The 20,456-nt window shown below is 29.2% G+C and overlaps 1 protein-coding gene across 3 annotated transcripts in view; it reads left to right on the top strand.

Annotated features, from left to right (window-relative positions):
• The window catches only part of LOC141394612 (uncharacterized), a 208,388-nt gene that overhangs the window by 90,885 nt on the left and 97,047 nt on the right, over positions 1 to 20,456 (top strand). Inside the window, exons 2-3 of one of the 3 annotated variants that reach the window (XM_073969304.1) lie at positions 8,763 to 8,793; positions 9,575 to 11,222. The exons of 1 other annotated variant lie outside the window; for it this stretch is intronic. In XM_073969304.1, coding sequence (XP_073825405.1) covers positions 8,763 to 8,772 — 10 coding nt within the window. In that variant the 3' untranslated portion in view covers positions 8,773 to 8,793; positions 9,575 to 11,222. The remainder of the gene's footprint in view (positions 1 to 8,762; positions 8,794 to 9,574; positions 11,223 to 20,456) is intronic. One more of the 3 variants, XM_073969312.1, reaches the window with a different exon arrangement.

Here is a 20,456-nt window from a genome sequence, read left to right as displayed (position 1 = left end):
CTCTGTTCCAGAACCTGCAAGAATCTACAAATTTTTACTACGATAACAATTTTTCCTTTGTGTTATCGAAAAATTAGTAGATTCTTGCAGTTCTGGAACAGACCAATAATATACAAATTTCCATTTTCCATAATAATTCCCTGACCTGAGACCATCTAACATTGCAAGAGTAACCCGCAACTCTTTCACATTAACTTGTTTCTTTCGTTTATTTCTGACCATTGGACATTTCAAAGAAAATATGAATCAGTAACTAAACAAATAGCAGCAAAGAGTAAATAAAAGAAAGAAATGTATGAATGATCGTCGTCGTCATCGTCATCATCGTTCGGAATTTATCCACTTGAATTGAAGTTACCATTTTTGGCAAAATAAACAAACAAAAAAACGCGCCTTGTGATGCTATTGCTTAGCTTTGTAACAAAGTTGATGCAGTTTGGTTGGCCACAGATCTGGTAGTGGACTGACTATACAACAAAATGATTTACTTTCTCCGTTCGTTGATATAATTTAAACTTTCAATGTTGAAAATTGTCTTCTTTTGGTTCGATGGTTGGTTGGTGGTTTCGTTTGCCGCTGGAGGCTGTGGTTTTATTTGGACATTAAGTTGTTTTTGTAAACAAAAACAAAAAATCGCATTATTTACCCAAGTACCTGTGCTTTAAATAATGTTAAACATTAAAATCCAGATCAGTTTCTTGCAATTTTTTTTTACGTTTACGATCCCCCTTTGGGAACCATGATAATGAAAGGAAAATCAAAAAATGAAAGGAAGGTTGGTGCGCCCACAGAAAACCAAAAAGTTAATGGATTGAATAATAAACTGTTGATAAAAGATCTTTTGCAGAAAAAAATTAAGTTTCTTATAAAAAAGTTGGCAAACACCAATTTTGTATAAAGGAAATTTTTTCGCTAAAAAAATTATCTTTAAAAAAGTCACTTTTATATAAAGAGAAATGTTTTCGATAACATGTTTTCTATGAAGAAACGTTGTTGATAACTACTTTTATATATCGACAAATAGTCGATAACTCGATTTCTGTAAAGAAACTTTTTCGATAACAAATTTTCTATAACGAAAATTTGTCGATAATAATCTTTCTAGAAAGAAAATTATTCGATAACAATTTTCTATAAAGAAAAGCTAATCAATAATACCATTTCTGTAAAGAAAAGTTTTCGATAAAAATTTTCTACAAAGAACTGTTTTCAATAACAACTTTAATATAAGCGGGGTATACACGATCAGTTTTGACTGTCGATTTTTCGGAATTATCGATTACTGTCAAACAGTCCAGAAACCACAAAATATTTTGTGGTTGCCAGATGACTGACAAAAGTGAACGGACACACTGGCAAGCAACCGATTATTTGAGCAAAAGAGACAGTCAAAACTGATCGTGTGTACCCCGCTATACAGTCATGTTGTCGATAGTAAATTTTCTATAAAGAAATTTGGTTGATAATAATTTCTAAAAAAGAAAAAACTTCTCTATAAAGATAACGATAACAGTTTTTCAATAACGATAAGTGGTGTAAACAAAATTCTATAAAAAAATTGTCGATAACACCGTTACTGTAAAGTGGGGTACACACCATCAGTATCGACTGTCAGTTTTCCTCACATAATCGGTTGCTTGCTAGTGTGACCTCTAATTTTTGTAAGTCATCAGGCAACCACAAAATATTTTGTGGTTGCTGCACAATATGACATTTATCGATATTTCCGAAAAATCGACAGTCAAAACTGATCGTGTGTACCCCACTTAACGTAAAATGGTCGATAACAATTTTTCTATAGAGAATTCTTTTACAACTTTTCGATGAAGAAATGTTGTCGATAACATCTTGTCCATGAAGAAATGCTGTCAATAACAACTTGTCGATGAAACACTGTTATCGATAACAACTTTTTTTATAACGCAAAATTGTCGATAAATACTTTTCTATAAAGCAAAATTGTCGATAAATATTTTTCTATAACGCAAATTTGTCGATAACAAATTTCCTGTAACGTAAAGTTATCGATAACAATTTTATATATATAAAGAAAAGTCGATAATCATTTTTCTATAAGGAAAATATGTAGCTAGCTAATTTTGTACAGAAAAAAGCTGTCGATAACCACAAAAAACAACTCGTCCATAAAAACTTTGCTTACAAAAATTTGTCGATAGCAACTTTTCTACAAAGAAAATTTGATAACAAAATGTATATATAGAAAAATAGTCGATAACACAATTTCTGTAAAGAAAATTGTTCGATAATAACCTTTCTATAACGAAAAGTTTTGGATAATAATTTTTCTGTAAAGAACATTTTTCAATAAAACCATTCTCCAAAGAAAACCTTTCGACAAAATTTTCTCTATAAAGAAATGTTGTCGATAACAACTTTCTATAAAGAAAAGTTGTCAAAAATAACATTTCTGTAAAGAAAAGTTTTTAATAGAAACTTTTGAACAAAGTTCGATAGCAACTTTTCTATAAAGAAAAGTTATCGATAAAAATGTTGTATAATAAAAAAGATGTCGTTAAAGGATTTCTATACAGAAAAGTTGTCTATAACAACTTATCTACTAAACAAAGTCGATAACAAATTTTTTATAAGTAAAACTTTTCGCTAACAACTTTTCTGTAAAGTAAAAATGTCGATAAGAACTATTCTATGACGAAAAGTTATCGATAACTAGTTTTCGTAAAAAAGAAAAAATACTTTTCGTTAGAGAAAAGTTCTTATCGAAAATTTCTGTTTATATATTGATATAGAAAACATTTTCTATAAACAGAAGTTATCATTAACAACTATTCTATGGGGAAGTTATCGATTTTTATACCAAAAAGTTGTCGATAACAAGATTTCAATAAAGAAAATACGTCGATAACAGCTTTTCTAGAATAAAAAGTTGTCAATAACAAATTTTTTGTAATGAAAAATTGTCAATTGCAACTTTTCTGTGATGACAAATCGTCGATAACAATTTTTTTTATAACGAAAAGTTGTCGATAAAAACTTTCCTAAACCCAAAAATTGTCGGTAAGAATTTTCTTTAACGAAATTTTGTCAATAACAAATTTTCTATACCGAAATGTTGGTGACAGCAATTTTTCTATAACGAAAAGTTGTCGATAACAACTTTGTTTTACAACGAAAAGTTGTCGATGAAAACTTTTGCATAACCAAAAGTTTTCGACAAGAATTTTCTTTAACGAAAATTTGTCAATAACAATTGTCTATACCGAAAAGTAGGCAATAATAATTTTTCTATAACGAAAAGTTGTCGATAACAACTTTTCTCTAACGAAAATTGATCGATAACTTATTTTCTATAACGAAAAGCTGTCGATAACAACATTTTTTACAACGAAAATTTTTCTATAACCAAAAGTTGTTGACAAGAATTTTCTTTAACAAAAATTTGTCAATAACAAATTTTCTATACCGAAAAGTAGGCGATAACAATTTTTCTATAACGAAAAGTTATCGATAACAACTTTTGTACAGGGAAAATTTATCGATTTCAATTTTTTTATAACGAAAAGTTATCGATATAACGAAAAGTTATCGATAACAACTTTTGTACAGGGAAAATTTATCAATTACAAGTTTTCTATAACAAAAAATTATCGATAACAAATTTTCTCTAATAAAAATGTATCGATAAATTATTTTCTATAACGAAAAGTTGTCGAAAACAAGATTTTTAACAACGAAAAGTTGTCGATAAAAACTTTTCTATAACCAAAAGTTGTCGACAAGAATTTTCTTTAACGAAAATTTGTCAACAACAAATTTTCTATACCGAAAAGTAGGCGATAACAATTTTTCTAAACGAAAAGTTATCGATAAGAAATTTTCTATAAGGAAAATTTATCGATTATTTATTTACTATAACGAAAAGTTGTCGATAACAACTTTTTTTACAACGAAAAGTTATCGATAAAAACTTTTGCATAACCAAAAGATGTCGACAAGAATTTTCTTTAACGAAAATTTGTCAATAACAAATTTTCTATACGGAAAAGTAGTCGATAATATTTTTTTCTATAACAAAAAATTATCGATAACTACTTTTCTATAGGGAAAATTTGTCGATTACAACATTTCTATAAAGAAAAGTTGTCGATAACAACTTCTATCTAATGAAAATTGATCGATAACTTATTTTCTATAACGGCAAGTTATAGATAACAAAATTTTTTTAAAACGAAATGTTGTCGAAAGGAACTTTTCTATAACCAAAAGTTGTCGACAAGAATTTTCTTTAACTAAAATTTGTCAATAACAAACTTTCTATACCAATTTTTCTATAACAAAAAGTTATCGATAACAACTTTTGAACAGGGAAAATTTATCAATTACAATTTTTTATAACGAAAAGTTGTCGATGTAACGAAAAGTTATCGATAAAAACTTTATTAGGAAAATTTATCGATTACAAGTTTTCTATAACAAAAAATTGTCGATAACAACTTTGCTCTAATGAAAATTGATCGATTATTTATTTTCTATAACGACAAGTTGTCGATAACAACTTTTCTATAACGAAAAGTTATCGATAACATCATTTTTTACAACGAAAAGTTGTCTATAAAAACTTTTGTATAACCAAAAGTTGTCGAAAAGAATTTTCTTTAACGAAAATTTGTCAATAACAAATTTTCTATAACGAAAAGTAGGCGATAATAATTTGTCTATAACGAAAAGTTACCGATAATAATTTGTCTATAACGAGAAGTTACCGATAAATACTTTTCTATAAGGAAATTTTTTCGATAACAACTTTTCTCTAATGAAAATTGATCGATAACTTATTTTCTATAACGAAAAGCTGTCGATAAAAACATTTTTTTAACAACGAAAAGTTGTCGATAAAAATTTTTCTATAACCAAAAGTTGTCGACAAAAATTTTCTTTAAAGAAAATTTGTCAATAACAAATTTTCAATACGGAAAAGTGGGCGACAATAATTTTTCTATAACGAAAAGTTATCTATAACTACTTTTCCATAAGGAAAATTTATCGATTGCAACTTTTCTATAACGAAAAATTGTCGATAACAACTTTTCACTAATGAAAATTGATCGATAACATATTTTCTATAAAGAAAAGTTGTCGATAACAACATTTGTTTACAACGAAAAGTTGTCGATATAAATGTTTCTATAACCAAAAGTTGTCGACAAGAATTACCTTTAACGACAATTTGTTAATACAAAAATTTTTTATACCGAAAAGAAGGTGATATCAATTTTTCTATAACAAAAAGTTATCGATAACAATTTTTGTACAGGGAAAATTTATCGATTACAATTTTTTTATAACGAAAAGTTATCGATAAGAACTTTTGTTTTAGGAAAATTTATCGATTACAAGTTTTCTATAACAAAAAATTTTCGATAACAACTTTTCTCTAATGAAAATGTATCAATAAATTATTTTCTATAACGAAAAGTTGTCGATAACAACTTTTTGAGAACGACAAGATGTCGATAACAACTTTTCTATAACGAAAAGTTGTCGATAACAAAGAAAAGTTATCGATAAAAACTTTTCTATAACCAAAAGTTGTCGACAAGAATTTTCTTTAACGAAAATTTGTCAACAACAAACTATCTATACCGAAAAGTAGGCGATAAAAATTTTTCTGTAACGAAAAGTTATCGATAAGAACTTTTCTATAAGGAAAATTTATCGATTACAACTTTTCTATAACGAAAAATTGTCGATAACAACTTTTTCTAATGAAATTTTATCGTTTACTTATTTACTATAACGAAAAGTTGTCGATAACAACTTTTTTATAACGAAAAGTTGTCGATAACAACATTTTTTTACAACGAAAAGTTGTCGATTAAAACATTTCTATAACCAAAAATTGTCGACAAAAATATTCTTTACCGAAAATTTGTCAATAACAAATTTTCTATACCGAAAAATAGGCGATAACAATGTTTCTATAACGGAAAGTTGTCGATAACAACATTTGCTATGGAAAATTTATCGATAACTTATTTTCTATAACGAAAAGTTGTCGATAACAACTTTTTAATAACGAAAAAGTTGTCGATAACATCTTTTCTATAACCAAAAGTTGTCGACGAGTTTCTATATCGAAAGGTTGGCGATAACAAATTTTTTATATAGAAAAGTTATCGATAACAAGTTTTCGATAACGAAAAATTGACCATAACACCGTTTCTGTAAAGCAAAGTATTCAATAACAGCTCTTTAATACTAAAATTTGACGATAACAACTTGTTTATAACGAAAAGTTGTCGATACAACTTTTCTATAAAGAAAAGTTTACGATAAAGAATATTCAATGAAAAGAATATTCAATAAAGAAAAGTTGTCGATAGTACCGTTTCTGAACAGCGAAATATTCGATAACAATGAAAAGTTGTCAGCAATAACTTTTTCATAACGAAAGGTTGTGGATAACAACTTCTCTATAACGAAAAAGTGTCGGTAAAAACTATTCTATAAGGAAAAGTTGTCGATAACAATGTTTCTATAAAGAAAACTGGTTGATGACTGTTTTTAAGGAAAGTTATTGATAACAATTTGTTTATAAGAAATGGTGTCGATTACCACTGTACCACAACGAAAAGTTGTCAATAAGATATTTTGTATAGAAATTGTTGTCGATAACTTTTTATATATAAAAAAGTTGTCGACAACATATTTTCTATAAAGAAAATTTGTCGATAACAATATTACCGTAACGAAATATATTCGATAACAAATTTTCCATAAGGAAAGACTTTTGATAACAAATTTTCCGTAAGGAAAGGTTGTCGATAAAGGCTTTTGCATAAAAAAAATTAGTTTACAAATTTTTTATGAAGAAAAGTTGTCGATAACAACTTTTGTACTTTTGGGAAAACTTGTCGATAACTATTTGTCTGTATACCAAAGATATCGTTGACAATTATTCTATAAAGAGCTCTTGTTGATAACTATTTTTCATTTAATAAAAGTTGTTGGTAACAACTGTTCTATAGAGAAAATATATCGTTAATAAAATGTCGATAACAATTTTTCTATGATGAAAAGTTGTCGATAATTATATTTCCATAACGAAATGATAACTTTTCTATAGAGAAAAATTATCGATAACAGTTTTTTATAGAGAAAAATTGTCGATAGCAATTTGTCTATAGAGAAAAATTGTCGATAACATTTTTTCTATAGAGAAACCTTCTCGATAACTATTTATCTGTAAAGAAATTTTGTCGATAATAGATTATTTATAAAGAAAAGTTGCCGGCAAGAGCTTTTCTGCAGAGAAAAGTTGGTGATAACTATTAAGAAAAGTTTTCGATAACAAATGCCCTATAGAGAAAAGTTGTCGATACCAAATTTGTCAGTAAAAAATGTTATATAGAGAAAAGTTGTCGATATCAACTTTTCTATAGAAAAATCTTGTCGATAACAATTTTTCTATGAAGGCAACTTGCCGGTAAAAATTTGTATATAAAGGAAACTTGTCGATAACAATTTTTTATGATTAAATTTTCTATAGAGAAAAGTTGTCAATAACATCTTTTTTCAAAAAGAAACCTTTTCGTTAGCAAATTTTCTATAAAGCTATTCCATAACCTAAAGATCTCGATAAGACATTTTTCACCTTAGAAAATTTGTCAATAACAACTTCTCTTTACAGAAAAAAAACTGTTAATCTCAAAGAAAACATTATCGATACCCCCAAAAACTATCCCACCGTCACTCTTATTTCACACCTAAATCTAACTCTTGTTAACACCACAATGACGTTTTGAACAAGCTTACAATTTATTATTTGATTTTTGTTTGTTGACACTTCATACACCAAAATCCGATGTTATGTGGGTGCCTGGCTGACTGAACAAACAAACAACCAAACAAACAAACAATTGTCTTTAGCATGTGCGAATACCGAGTACAGCAACCACACCACTACCTGCATGAGAAGTTTTACTAATTGGCTTTGGATTTTTGCCACTTGTCCTGCTGAGTCTTTGTAGAGTAGTGGTGGCGGCGGCGTTGTTGCTCTGTACAAAACACTTGTCACGAACCTAAACATGAATAGAAGACCTAACAACACCGATACAGTTAACGGCTTGGTAAACAAAAGCGATCTTTGAAACAACAACAAATAACAGAAAATCTTACCAAATTTGTGCTTAAAAAGGCCAATTTCATGGCAACTTAGCATGTTAACGCTCAGCTTAGATAAATACATACCGACAAACTAAGTACAAAACACTTATCTACGGCTGTTTCTAATGGAGCAGATCTGACTGAATTTGTATACGATTGTCTCAAAGCCGTTACAAGGTCACTTCCCGCTCGTTCTCCAATGAGTCTGGGTCAATGCACGCGTCATTAATACAATTTCGATGTCATGGGGTTATTGACTGACCTGCATTAACTAAAGGGAAAGGTGCCGTTTTCTGTGTGTTTCAAGCTTCTTGTTTTAATGAATCATGACGACGAGGCTTAGTTGGGGGGTTTATCGCTCACCAGCACACACATTGAACTTTATCACATTAACTAAGCAGGCGGTGGTGGCGGCGATGATGATGTTGATGCTGCTGATTAGCCAGGCAGTATCTGTAGTTATTTTGCTATGACGTTGTTGATGACTTTTGCCTTGATCTTTTTGCAATTAATTTTAATTATAAATGTATTTTGCCAACATTTGAAATTATTTTTATTTTAACACTTAACCATGGTTAGCCATTAACAATTCCGTTTTATTTTTCTTATCTTTTCAGGTATGTATAACATTGAATGCCATACTAAGATGTATGTGAGTGTGTGTGTGTAAGACATGTAACAACAATTGCTATGGTAATTGTTGTGGAAAGCAATAAAATATGAACTTTAAACTTTCTGTAAGTATGTATGTATAAGTAAATGTGTGGTGTAATTTGTTAAATAATACATTCCCCCTTCCCGGAATACAAACGTGCTGCATCAGAAAGCATAAATGCAAATAATGTTTCCGTATCTTCCAAGATAATTGATTAAAAAAATAATTGAATGAAGTGGTCGATAATAGCCTTTCTACAAAGAAAATCTGTCGATAACAACTTTTATATAAAGTTTATTTTTATGTACAAAGCAATGTTGTCGATAACAACTTTTCTATAAAGAAAATTTATAGATAACAATTTCTATACAAAGAAAAACTATCGATAACAACTTTTATATAAAAATAACTACTTTTGTATAAACAAATGTTGTCGATAAAAAACTTTTTTATAAAGAGGAATTATCGATAAAAACTTTTTATAAAAAACTTATGGATAACATTATAGAAACAAGGTTGTCGAAAACAACTTTTCTATAAAGAAAAGTAGTCGAAAACAGCATTGCAAAAAGTCGATATCTATAAAAAATAACGATAACAACATTTCTATAACGAAAAGTTGTAGATAAAAATGTTTCTATAACAAAAAGTAGTCGATAACAACTTTTCTATAACGAAAAGTTGTCGATAACTCATTTTCTATAACGAAAAGTTGTCGATAACAACTTTTCTATGACAAAAAATTGTCGACAATAATTTTTCTATAACATAAAGTTTTCGCTAACAACTTTTCTATAACGAAAGTTTGTCGATAACAACTTTTCTATAACAAAAAGTTGTCGATAACAACTATCCAATAACGTAAAGTTGTCGATAACAACTTTTCTATAACGTAAAGTTGTCGATAACAACTATTCTATAACGAAAAGTTGTCGATAACAACTATTCTATAACGTAAAGTTGTCGATAACAACTTTTCTATAACGAAAAGTTGTCGATAACAACTTTTCTATAACGAAAAGTTTTCGATAACAACTTTTCTATAACGAAAAGTTTTCGATAACAACTTTTCTATAACGAAAAGTTGTCGATAACAACTTTTCTATAGTGAACTAATGTCGATAACAACTTTTCTATAACGAAAAGTTGTCAATAACAACTTTTCTATAACTAAAAGTTGTCAATAACAACTTTTCTATAACGAAAAGTTGTCAATAACAACTTTTCTATAACGAAAAGTTGTCAATAACAACTTTTCTATAAGGAAAAGTTGTCAATAACAACTTTTCTATAACGAAAAGTTGTCGATAACAACTTTTCTATAACGAAAACTTGTCGATAAAACTTTTCTATAACGAAAACTTGTCGATAAAACTTTTCTATAACGAAAAGTTGTCGATAACAGCTTTTTTTAAACAATAAGTTGAAGATAACAACTTTTATATAACGAAAAGTTGTCGATAACAACTTTTTTATAACAAAAAGTAATCGATAGCAACTTTTCTATAACGAAAAGTGGTAAATAACAACTTTTCTATAACGAAAAGTTGTCGACAACAATTTTTCTATAACGAAAAGTTTTCGATAACAACTTTTCTGTAACGAAAAGTTGTCGAAAACAAATTTTTTATAACGAAAAGCTGTCGATAACAATTTTTCTTTCTATATGTAAAGTTGTCGTTAACAACTTTTCTATAAAAATGTAGTCGATAACAACTTTTCTATAACGAAAAGTTCTCAATAACAACTTTTCTATAACGAAAAGTTCTCAATAACAACTTTTCTATAACGAAAACTTCTCAATAACAACTTTTCTATAAGGAAAAGTTGTCGATAACAACTTTTCGTTATAGAAATAACAACTTTTCTATAAGGAAAAGCTGTAGATAACAACTTTCTACAACGAAAAGTTGTCGATAACAACTTTCTACAACGAAAAGTTGTCGATAACAACTTTTCTATAACGAAAAGTTGTCGATAACAACTTTTCTATAACGAAAAGTTGTCGATAACAACTTTTCTATAACGAAAAGTTGTCGATAACAACTTTTCTATAACGAAAAGTTGTGGAAAAAATTTTCCATTACAAAATGTGATCGACAACAACTTTTTTTTACGAGAAGTACTTGATAGACTTTTCTATTAGGAAAAGTTGTCGATAACAATTTTTCTATAACGAAAAGCTATCGATAACATCTTTTCTCTAACAAAAGCTGTCGAGAAAAACTTTTCTACAAAAATGTAGTCGATAACAACTTTTCAATAAAGAAAAGTCGACGATAACAAATTTTCAATAAGAAAAAGTGCTCGATAACAACTTTTGTATGAAGAAAGGTGCCTATAACAACTTTTTTATGAAAAACTAAACGATAAATTTTTTTATAAAGAAAAGTAGTCGATAGCAATTTTTCTATAAAGAAAAGTAGTCGATAACAAATTTTCTATAAAGAAAAGTTATAGATAACAACTTTTCATAAAGAAATGTTTCCGAGAAGAAATTTTCTGTAAAGAATGCTGACGATGACAAATTTTCGGTAAACGAAAGTCGTCGATAACAACTTTTCTATAAAAAGGTAGTCGATAAAAATTTGCTGTAAAGGGAAGTAATCGATAACAAATATTCTATAAAGAAAAGATATAGATAGCAACTTTTCTACAAAGAAAAGCTGCAGATAACAATTTTTCTATAAACAAGAGTTGTCGATAACAACTTTAGTATGAAGAAAAGTTGACGGTAACAACTTTTGTATGAAGAAAAGTTGACGATAACATCATCTGTATAAAGACAAGTTGTTGATAACAAGTTTTCTTTAAAAAAAAGTAAGCGATAAGCTTTTCTAGAAAAAAATAGTCGATAACAACTTTTCTATGAAGGAGAGTTATCGAAAACTTCTATGAAAACAGTTGTCGATTACATGTTTCCTATGAAGAAAAGCTGTGGACTAAGATTAAGAAAAGTTGTCGATTACATCTTTTGTATGAAAAAAATTTGCCGATTACTTTTATATAACGAAAAGTTGTTGATTACAACTTTCCTATGAAGAAAAGTTGTATATAACAACATTTGTATGAAGAAAAGTTATCGATAACAGTTTCTGTATGAAAACCCGACCATAACAATTATTCTATGAAGAAAAGTTGTCGATAACAATCTTTCTGTGAAGAATATTTGCCGATAACAACTTTTGTATAAAGATAAGATATTGATAAAAAACATTTCTATTAAGAAAAGTAGTCGATAACACTTTAATATTAAGAAAAATTATCGATAAATATGTATAATTATCTTTTCAGAAAACAATAGTTTTCGATAAAAAATTTTCTATAACGAACAGCTTTCAATAACAAGTTTTGTATAAACAAAATTAGTCGATAATAACTTTTCTATAATGAAAAACAGTCGATAAAAAATGTTATATAAATAAAAATTATCGATAACAAATTTTTATAGAGAATAGTTCTCGATAGCATTTTTTGTATAAAGAAAAAATATTAATTACAGCTCATGTAAAGGAAAAATGTATCTATAAGAGTTTTTTAGAAAATAAAAGTTCGATAAAAACTTTTCTATACAGAACAATTTAAACATGAAGCAAAGTTAGCGATATCGACTTTTCTACAAAAAAGTTATTGATAATAACGTTTCTACAAAGAAAAGTTTCGATAACAACTTTCCTCTAAAGAAAAGTTTGCGAAACAACATTTATATGACGAAATATATTCAATACTAGCAACTTTTCAATAAGAGAAAATTATCGATAACAACTTTTCTAATAAAAACATTTTTTGATGACAACCTACCATTAAAATAATGTTGATAAGAACTTTCTGTAAAGAATACTAATCGATAACAAATTTTCTATAAAGCGAAATTGTTATCGATAACGTTTCTTTGTAGAAAATTATCTAGTATAATGTTTATACAACGAAATATTGTCGATAACAAAACGATAAACACAAATGTTAACCGATAATTTTCTGTGACTTCCATCAATAATTTGTGTTTGCGTCTTAAGTCTTTCGTTTGTTTATATTTCTCATCATTCTTCGACTCATTGTTGGCAACATAAAAAACTTCCTGATTTACATAAAAACTAATTATATTTTTGTTTTTATGATCCTTGATTAAGCAGAGTTATTAGACGTCATGCGAAAGCATTGCATACAGTTTACGTAATCTCGAAACACTCATTATTGGAAACATTTTATTGCCGACATGTCTTGTTCAAAATTATTGATTTTTTTTTTTTTTTTTGAAATGAGATCGTCCTCCTCGAAATCGTAGAGGAAAGCCAAGCCATGACAGACCAAATAAAACAAGATCGACAAATTCATTTTCAATTGTTTGTGATGCTGTACAACATACGATATACACTTATCGATAGCTGCAGGCTAAAAAATGAAAGTGAAATTTGTTGAGAGATCGAAGAGTCATACGGCGATTATGGCTTTTGGCCAGTTCAATTTTATTTATGGTGGGGGATAATAACCAACAAAATATTGACATCATTAAAGTCAGTCGTCGTCAATTGCGAGTCTGTCGATCGGTTGTGGTGAGTGAGTGCTCAAACATGATGCCAATATTTTTGACTATAATCATAAACAACAATAACAATAACAACACAGCAACAAACAATTGGTAAACAGTCCAAATAAACTAAGAAAGAAAAAAAAAGAAAAACAAAGCCAAACTTGTGTCTGGTCTATTAAACGCCAACTTGACGGCTATCCATCCCCCCAAAACCAATTCACATCCCGGTTTTCTGTGTGAATGTCTTGTCTGTCGTCTTGTAAGCCGTTGGTAATGAGGTTCGTTGCATTGTTGTTGTTAGGCCACTTTGTGAAGTGATTTCTGAAGAGTGATTGAAAACCTCTTGTAAGTAAAGTGGATTTGCCTATCTGCACCTCCATGTCTTCCTCCTCTCCTTAACATTTTCTGTCTATTTCTGGGCACTTTTTGGAGTTTGCCGCCATAAAGCAGGCAGAATTGATTGTGGGAGATGTGTGATATAAGAGTTTACATCATTAGTTTGTTGTTGTTGTTGTCTTCCTCTTTGCCCTCTTCTTCTTCCTTTTGGTGTTGTTTTTTTTTTTTTTTGAAAGCCCAAAAGAAATTACTTGAAAGTAAAAGTTGGCTTAATGAACATAATGTTCGGAGGGGGATTTCAACAATCTGTGTGGAGTTATTGAAATATGAAATATTTTGAAAACAAAAAACGCGTGGGAAGTTTAATATTAAGAATATTTTTTTTTTACTTAAATAAATGTCGGAAATGGACCTTTCACTGACACGAAAATGAGGCCAAAAACGTGAACTTTGACAGCAAATCTTTCTTTGTAATCAACACAAAGTTGTTATCGACTATTTGTTCTTATAGAAACATTGTTATATTTCGTTATAGATTAATTTATGCTGGAGTTTTTTTTTTTTTGACAATTTATCTTTTTGAAACAAACGTTATCAATCACTTTTTTAAAGAAAATTGGGCTTAAATGTCGTTTAGGGGCATCTCTCGGATCAGGCTGAAATTTTTACAGTAGATAGACCCATATCTCGGGAAGTATGGACTTCCCCCGGAAAATTATATATCGTTGTGTTCAGGGTCCCTAGGGCTACTTATGGTAAAAATTTCCGCCCGATACGAGATGTGCCCATAAACAACCTATAGGTGTTAAAGTGCGAAATTTCTGAAATGTCAAGACCCATATCTAGGGAAGTATGGGCTTACCCCGGAAAATTATATATCGTTGGAATCAGGGTCCAAAGGTCTACCTATGGTAAAAATTTCGGAACGATCCGAGAGGTGCCCCTAAACTACACTTGTTCCGAAAATTGTTATCGATATCGTTTTTTTATTTTCATAGAAAAAGTTGTTTTCAACAAGAACTCCTCACAGAAATGTTGTTATCGACAACTTATCTTTAAAGAGGGAATCTCATCAACATAATTTATGTTAAAAAGTTGTAACCGGCGACTTTTCTTTATAAAAAAAAATTGTTATCGGCCATATTTATTAATAAAAAAGTTGTTATCGACAATCTCTTCTTCTTAAAAAAATTGTATCGAAAACTCTTCTTTATACAAAAGTTTTTATACATAATTTCTCTTTGTGGAAAAAATAATTTTACCGACAATTTTTCTTTATAGAAGAATGTTATCGACATATTTTTTAATGTTTGTTATCGATGACTTTTATGTAAGGAAAAATTGTCATCAAAGTTCTTAAAGGCAACTTTTAGTTATATCAAAACACGAAATCGTTAACTTATAGGTAGAGAAATTTTTTTATCGACAACTTTCGTTAAGCGGGGTACACACGATCAATTTTGACTGTCGATTTTTTGGAAATATCGATAAATGTCAAACTGTCCAGCAACCACAAAATATTTTGTGGTTGCCAGATGACTGACAAAGGTGAACGGACACACTGGCAAGCAACCGATTATTTGAGGAAAACAGACAGTCAAAACTGATCGTGTGTTCCCCACAGGTGGTTATCGACTACTTATCCTTATAAACACAAGTTTTTATCGACAATATTTCTTTAAAGAAAAGTTGTAACCAACATCTTTTCCTTACAAAATATATTGTAATCGGCAACTCTACTGTATTTAAAAGCTATAATTGATAAGTTTTCATAATAAAAAGCTGTTATCGATAACATTTCGTTATAGAAAAATTTTTATGGACAATTTTTAGTTATGAAAAGTGTATTATCGAAAACTTTTCGTTATAGAAAATTTGTTATCGACTTTTCGTCATGAAAACTTAGTTATCGACAAGTTTTCTTTATATTGTTGTCGATATTTTTTCGTTATAGAAAAGTTGTTATCGACAAATATTCGTTATAGAAAAGTTGTTATCGAACACTTTTCGTTATAGAAAAGTTGTTATCGACAACTTTTCGTTAAAGACAAGTTGTTATCGACAACTTTTCGGTATAGAAAAGTTGTTATCGGCTGTTATGGAAAAGCTGTTATCTACAATTGTTCGTTATAGAAACGTGGTTATCGACAACTTTTCGTTATAGAAAAAATCTTATCGACAACGTTTCGTTATAGAAAAGTTGTTATCGACAACTTTTCGTTATAGAAAAGTTGTTATCGACAACTTTTCGTTATAGAAAAGTTGTTATCGACAACTTTTCGTTATAGAAAAGTTGTTATCGACAACTTTTCGTTATAGAAAAGTTGTTATCGACAACTTTTCGTTATAGAAAAGTTGTTATCGACAAGTTTTCGTTATAGAAAAGTTTTAATCGACAACTTTTCGTTATAGAAAAGTTGTTATTGACAATTTTTCGTTATCGAAAAGTTGTTATCGGCAACTTTTCGTTATAGAAAAGTTGTTATTGACAATTTTTCGTTATAGAAAAGTTGTTATTGACAAATGTTCTTTATACAAAAGTTTTATCGACAGCTTTTTGTTATAGAAAATTGGTTATCGACAACTTTTCGTTATAGAAAAGTTGTTATTGACAACTTTTCGTTATAGAAAAGTTGTTATTGACAACTTTTCGTTATAGAAAAGTTGTTATTGACAAATGTTCTTTATACAAAAGTTTTATCGACAGCTTTTCGTTATAGAAAATTGGTTATCGACTGCTTTTCGTTTTGGAAAAGTGGTTAATCACAAATCTTTGTTATCGACAATATTTCGTTGTTATCGACAAATGTACTATATAGAAAAAGAATTACCGTCACCTTTTACGTACATATAGGAATTTGTTATCGACAGGGTTTCTTCTAAGTTATGTTTTTATCGACAACCTTTATAAAAAAATATTTATCAACAACTTTTCTGTATTGAAATGTAAATATATGCTACTTTTAAAGAGAGGAAAGTTGTTATCGACATTTTTATCCGACGAAATATTGTTATCGACAACTTTTCTGAGTGGCAAAATTGTTATCGGCGACTATTGTAAAGAGCAGTACACATTGTCAGTTTTGAATGTCGATGTTTCGCAGTTATCGATAACTGTCCAACCGTCCAGCAACCACAAAACATTTTGTGGTTGGATGATGAATGACAAAAATCAACGGCCACACTAGCAAACAACAACAAAGCTGTCATTCAAAACTGGCAATGTGTACTCAGCTTTAGTAGAAAAGTTGTAATCCAAAATGTTTATTTAGGTACAGTACACATTGTCAGTTTTGAATGACGATTTTTTGTAATTATCGATAACTGTCCAACCATCCAGCAACCACAACATATTTTGTGGTTGCATGATGAATGACAAAAATGAACGGCCACACTCGCAAGCAACAACAAAGCTGTCATTCAGAACTGACAATGTGTACCCAGCTTTATAAAAATGGTTATCGATAAATTTTCTGTATAGAAATTATTATACTATAAACGAGATTTTTAAGACAAGCTTTCTTTATAGAAAACAAATATTCTATCCTTTATAGAAAAGAAGTGTTCGTTATAGAAAATTTGTTATCCAGAACATTTCGTTGTAGATAAGTTTTTATCGACAAATTTTCTTTATATAAAAGTTATTATCGATAGATTTTCGTAATATAAAAGTTGTTATCCACTACTTTTCGTTATAGAAAATGTGTTATCGATAAATTTCTTTATATAAATCTTTTTATCGACAACTTGTTATGGATAATCTTTTGTAATAGAACTAGTTATCGACAATATTTCATTTTAAAAAAAAATCTCTGCATAGTCATACCTTTTTGCAATTATTCAAAACCTTTTTGCTTTCTCTTTAAAATTAATTGTAAATTATTTCATATTTTTTTCTTTGGAAACATGAAAACATGCCGCCCCGATGTTGGCAAATAAATATTAACCGCAAGTTTGTGTCCTAAGTCTTTTGTTTTCTCATACAACCCTCAACAACTAAAAATGGTAATAATAAATTACCTTCCCTCTTTCACAAAATTACAAATATCATAAATTGTAATTTACTTACATACCACCAGTATCCGTCCTAACTCTGCAATGCCCTCAACCTCACCTAACCCCTTTTGTGTTGTGGTTAAGCCGTTTAGCTGGTGATTAACCTGTGCGTTGGGATAAACAAAACAAAAACTTTTACTTTCTTCTTCTTCCATAATTCAAACAATAACCCGAAGACGCACGCATTTCAAATGGTTACTTATTTTAAAGTTGTAGCTGTTGTTGTTGGCCAAAACAATAACAACATTTTAAATAAAAGCAAAAGTAATTAAGTTCGCAAAAAAAAACGCTCATAAAAATAAACCAACCAAAGGTTAACAAACCGAGCGTTAAAGCAAAAATCAAACAATAAAGTGATTTTTGTTTCTTTTTTTTCTCAAAACAATCTCAACAACAAAAGCACCACCAACCACATGAAAAATTATCAATGCATTGAAAACCTTAAAACAGCAAACACCACCACGCTGAACAATCAACCAACCAGACCCAAATCAAAAAAAAGTTTGTATTGAAAATGAAAACACTTTTTTTATTTATCAAATAATGTATTTGAAATTGAACGCCGATACCATTGTTTTCTTAAACTGTCTATCTATCTCACACTCGGGGCATAAATTAGTAATGAAACACAAAAAAACAGATACATATGTATATTTCAAAGTCTTGTTATGCTTGACAGCCAGGGAAACATTGGAAATGGGGCTTTTTTGTTTTGTTTGCCGGTTCATCTTTAGCGCTTTCATCTATTTAGCCAACTATTTAAAGACAATTTAAATGTTATAAATATTGATGTGTGTGGATGTGTTGGTGTGTGTGTTGTATGTGTGCAATGCATGCATCCATTCATTTCAAACTGCTGCTTTGATTTTATTTATTATGACAGCCAGTGTTACAGTTCGTTGGCTGCTTGCTTCATTGAATTTCTATTGCATTGAAAGGAAAAAGAAGGCGGACGGGTGGGAGGGTCTTTAATATTCAATTAAATTTTTTCGCTGGTATGAATGTAACATTTAAATGTTGGATAACAGTAATTACTTTTCTAAATAGGTAAAGCAATTTAACCGATAAAAAAGTAAAATAAAGATTTTCGATTTTCTACAGAGAAAAGTTCCTAGGTAGAAAAAAAATTAATTATGACATTTTTCTATAAGTAAGAAGTGGGCGATAAGAACTTCTCTATGTAAAGAGCTATCTATAAAACATTTTCTATGTAGATAAGTTGTCGATAACAATTGTTCTATGTCAAACGGTGTCGATAATAATTGTTTTATGTAAAAAAGTTATCAATAACATTTGTTCTATGTAGAAAAGTTATCGATAACAATCGTTCTATGTAAAAATGTTGCCGATAACAACTTTGTCGATAACAGCTTTCTCTATAGAAAAGTTGTAGATAACAATCGTTCTATGTAAAAAAAATTGTCGATAACTACTTTCTCTGCAGAAAAGTTGTCGACAACAACTTTCTCTGCAGAAAAGTTGTCGACAACAACTTTCTCTGCAGAAAAGTTGTCGACAACAACTTTCTCTGTATAAAAGTTGTCGATAACAACTTTTCTATGTAGAAATGTTGCCGATAAAAACTTTTCTTTGTAGGAGAATTGTCGATAACAATTTTTTCTTGTAGAAAAGGTTGTCGATAACAACTTTAGTACACAGAAAAGTTGCCGAAAACAATTTTTCGTGTATGAAAATTTTCGATAACAACACTTCTATGTTGAAACAATTCGATAAAAAAAATTTCTGAAGGAAGGTCAATAACAATTTTTCTGTGAAGAAAAGTCCTCGATAACAACTTTCCTATGTGGAAAAGCTGTCGATAACAACTTTCCTATGTGGAAAAGCTAGCGATAACAACTTTGATCTGTAGCAAAATAGTCGATAGCAACTTTCCTCTCTTGAAAATCTTCTCCATTTGTTGTCGATAACAATTTTTTTATGTAGCAAAATAGTCGATGACACTTTTAGAAATGTTGTCGATACATAGAAAAGTTGTCGATGAGAACTTTTCTATGTAGAAAAGTTCTCGATAACAAGTTTCATACGTAAAAAAGTTGCCCATAACAATGTCGATAACAACTTTTCTATAAAAAAATAAATATCGATATTATCGATAAAGAAAAATTATCGAATTTCTATGCAAACAGATTATCGATAACAAGTCTTCTAATTAAAAAAAAATGTCGATAACAACTTCTCTACTTCGAAAAATTATCATAATATTTTTTTGTGCAAAAAGGTTTTCGATAAACACTTTTCTGTGTAAAAAACTTTCAATAACAACTTTTCTTTGTTGAAAGGTTATCGATTACAACTTTTCTATGTAGCAAAATTGTCGGTAGCTACTTTTCTGTGTAGCAAAAATTTCGATATAAACTTTTCAGGATTGAAAAATTGTCGATAACAACTTTTCTGTGTAGAAAAATTGTCGACAAAAACATTTCTCTGTAGAATAGTTGTCGATAACAAGTTTTTAGTGTAGAAAACTTATTCTCGACGATTTTATTGTGTAGAAAAGTTATCGACAACGATCTTTATGTGTAGAAAGTTTTCGATAACAACCTTTCTGCGAAGAAAAGCTGTCGACAAAAACTCTTCTGTGTAGAAGGTTGTCGAAAATAATTTTTCTGTGTAGAAAACTTGTCGATAACAACTTTTCTTTGTACAAAACAGTTGTCGATAACAACGTTTGTGTTAACAAATTTTTTGATAACACATTTTCTATGTAAAACA

Source organism: Musca autumnalis, unplaced genomic scaffold (assembly GCF_047663935.1).
Source record: "Musca autumnalis isolate F117 unplaced genomic scaffold, ASM4766393v1 scaffold_1, whole genome shotgun sequence".
In the NCBI taxonomy this organism is placed as follows: Eukaryota; Metazoa; Arthropoda; class Insecta; order Diptera; family Muscidae; genus Musca; species Musca autumnalis.
The sequence above is the reverse complement of the archived record's forward strand: the minus strand, read 5'-3'. Positions and strand labels throughout refer to the sequence as shown.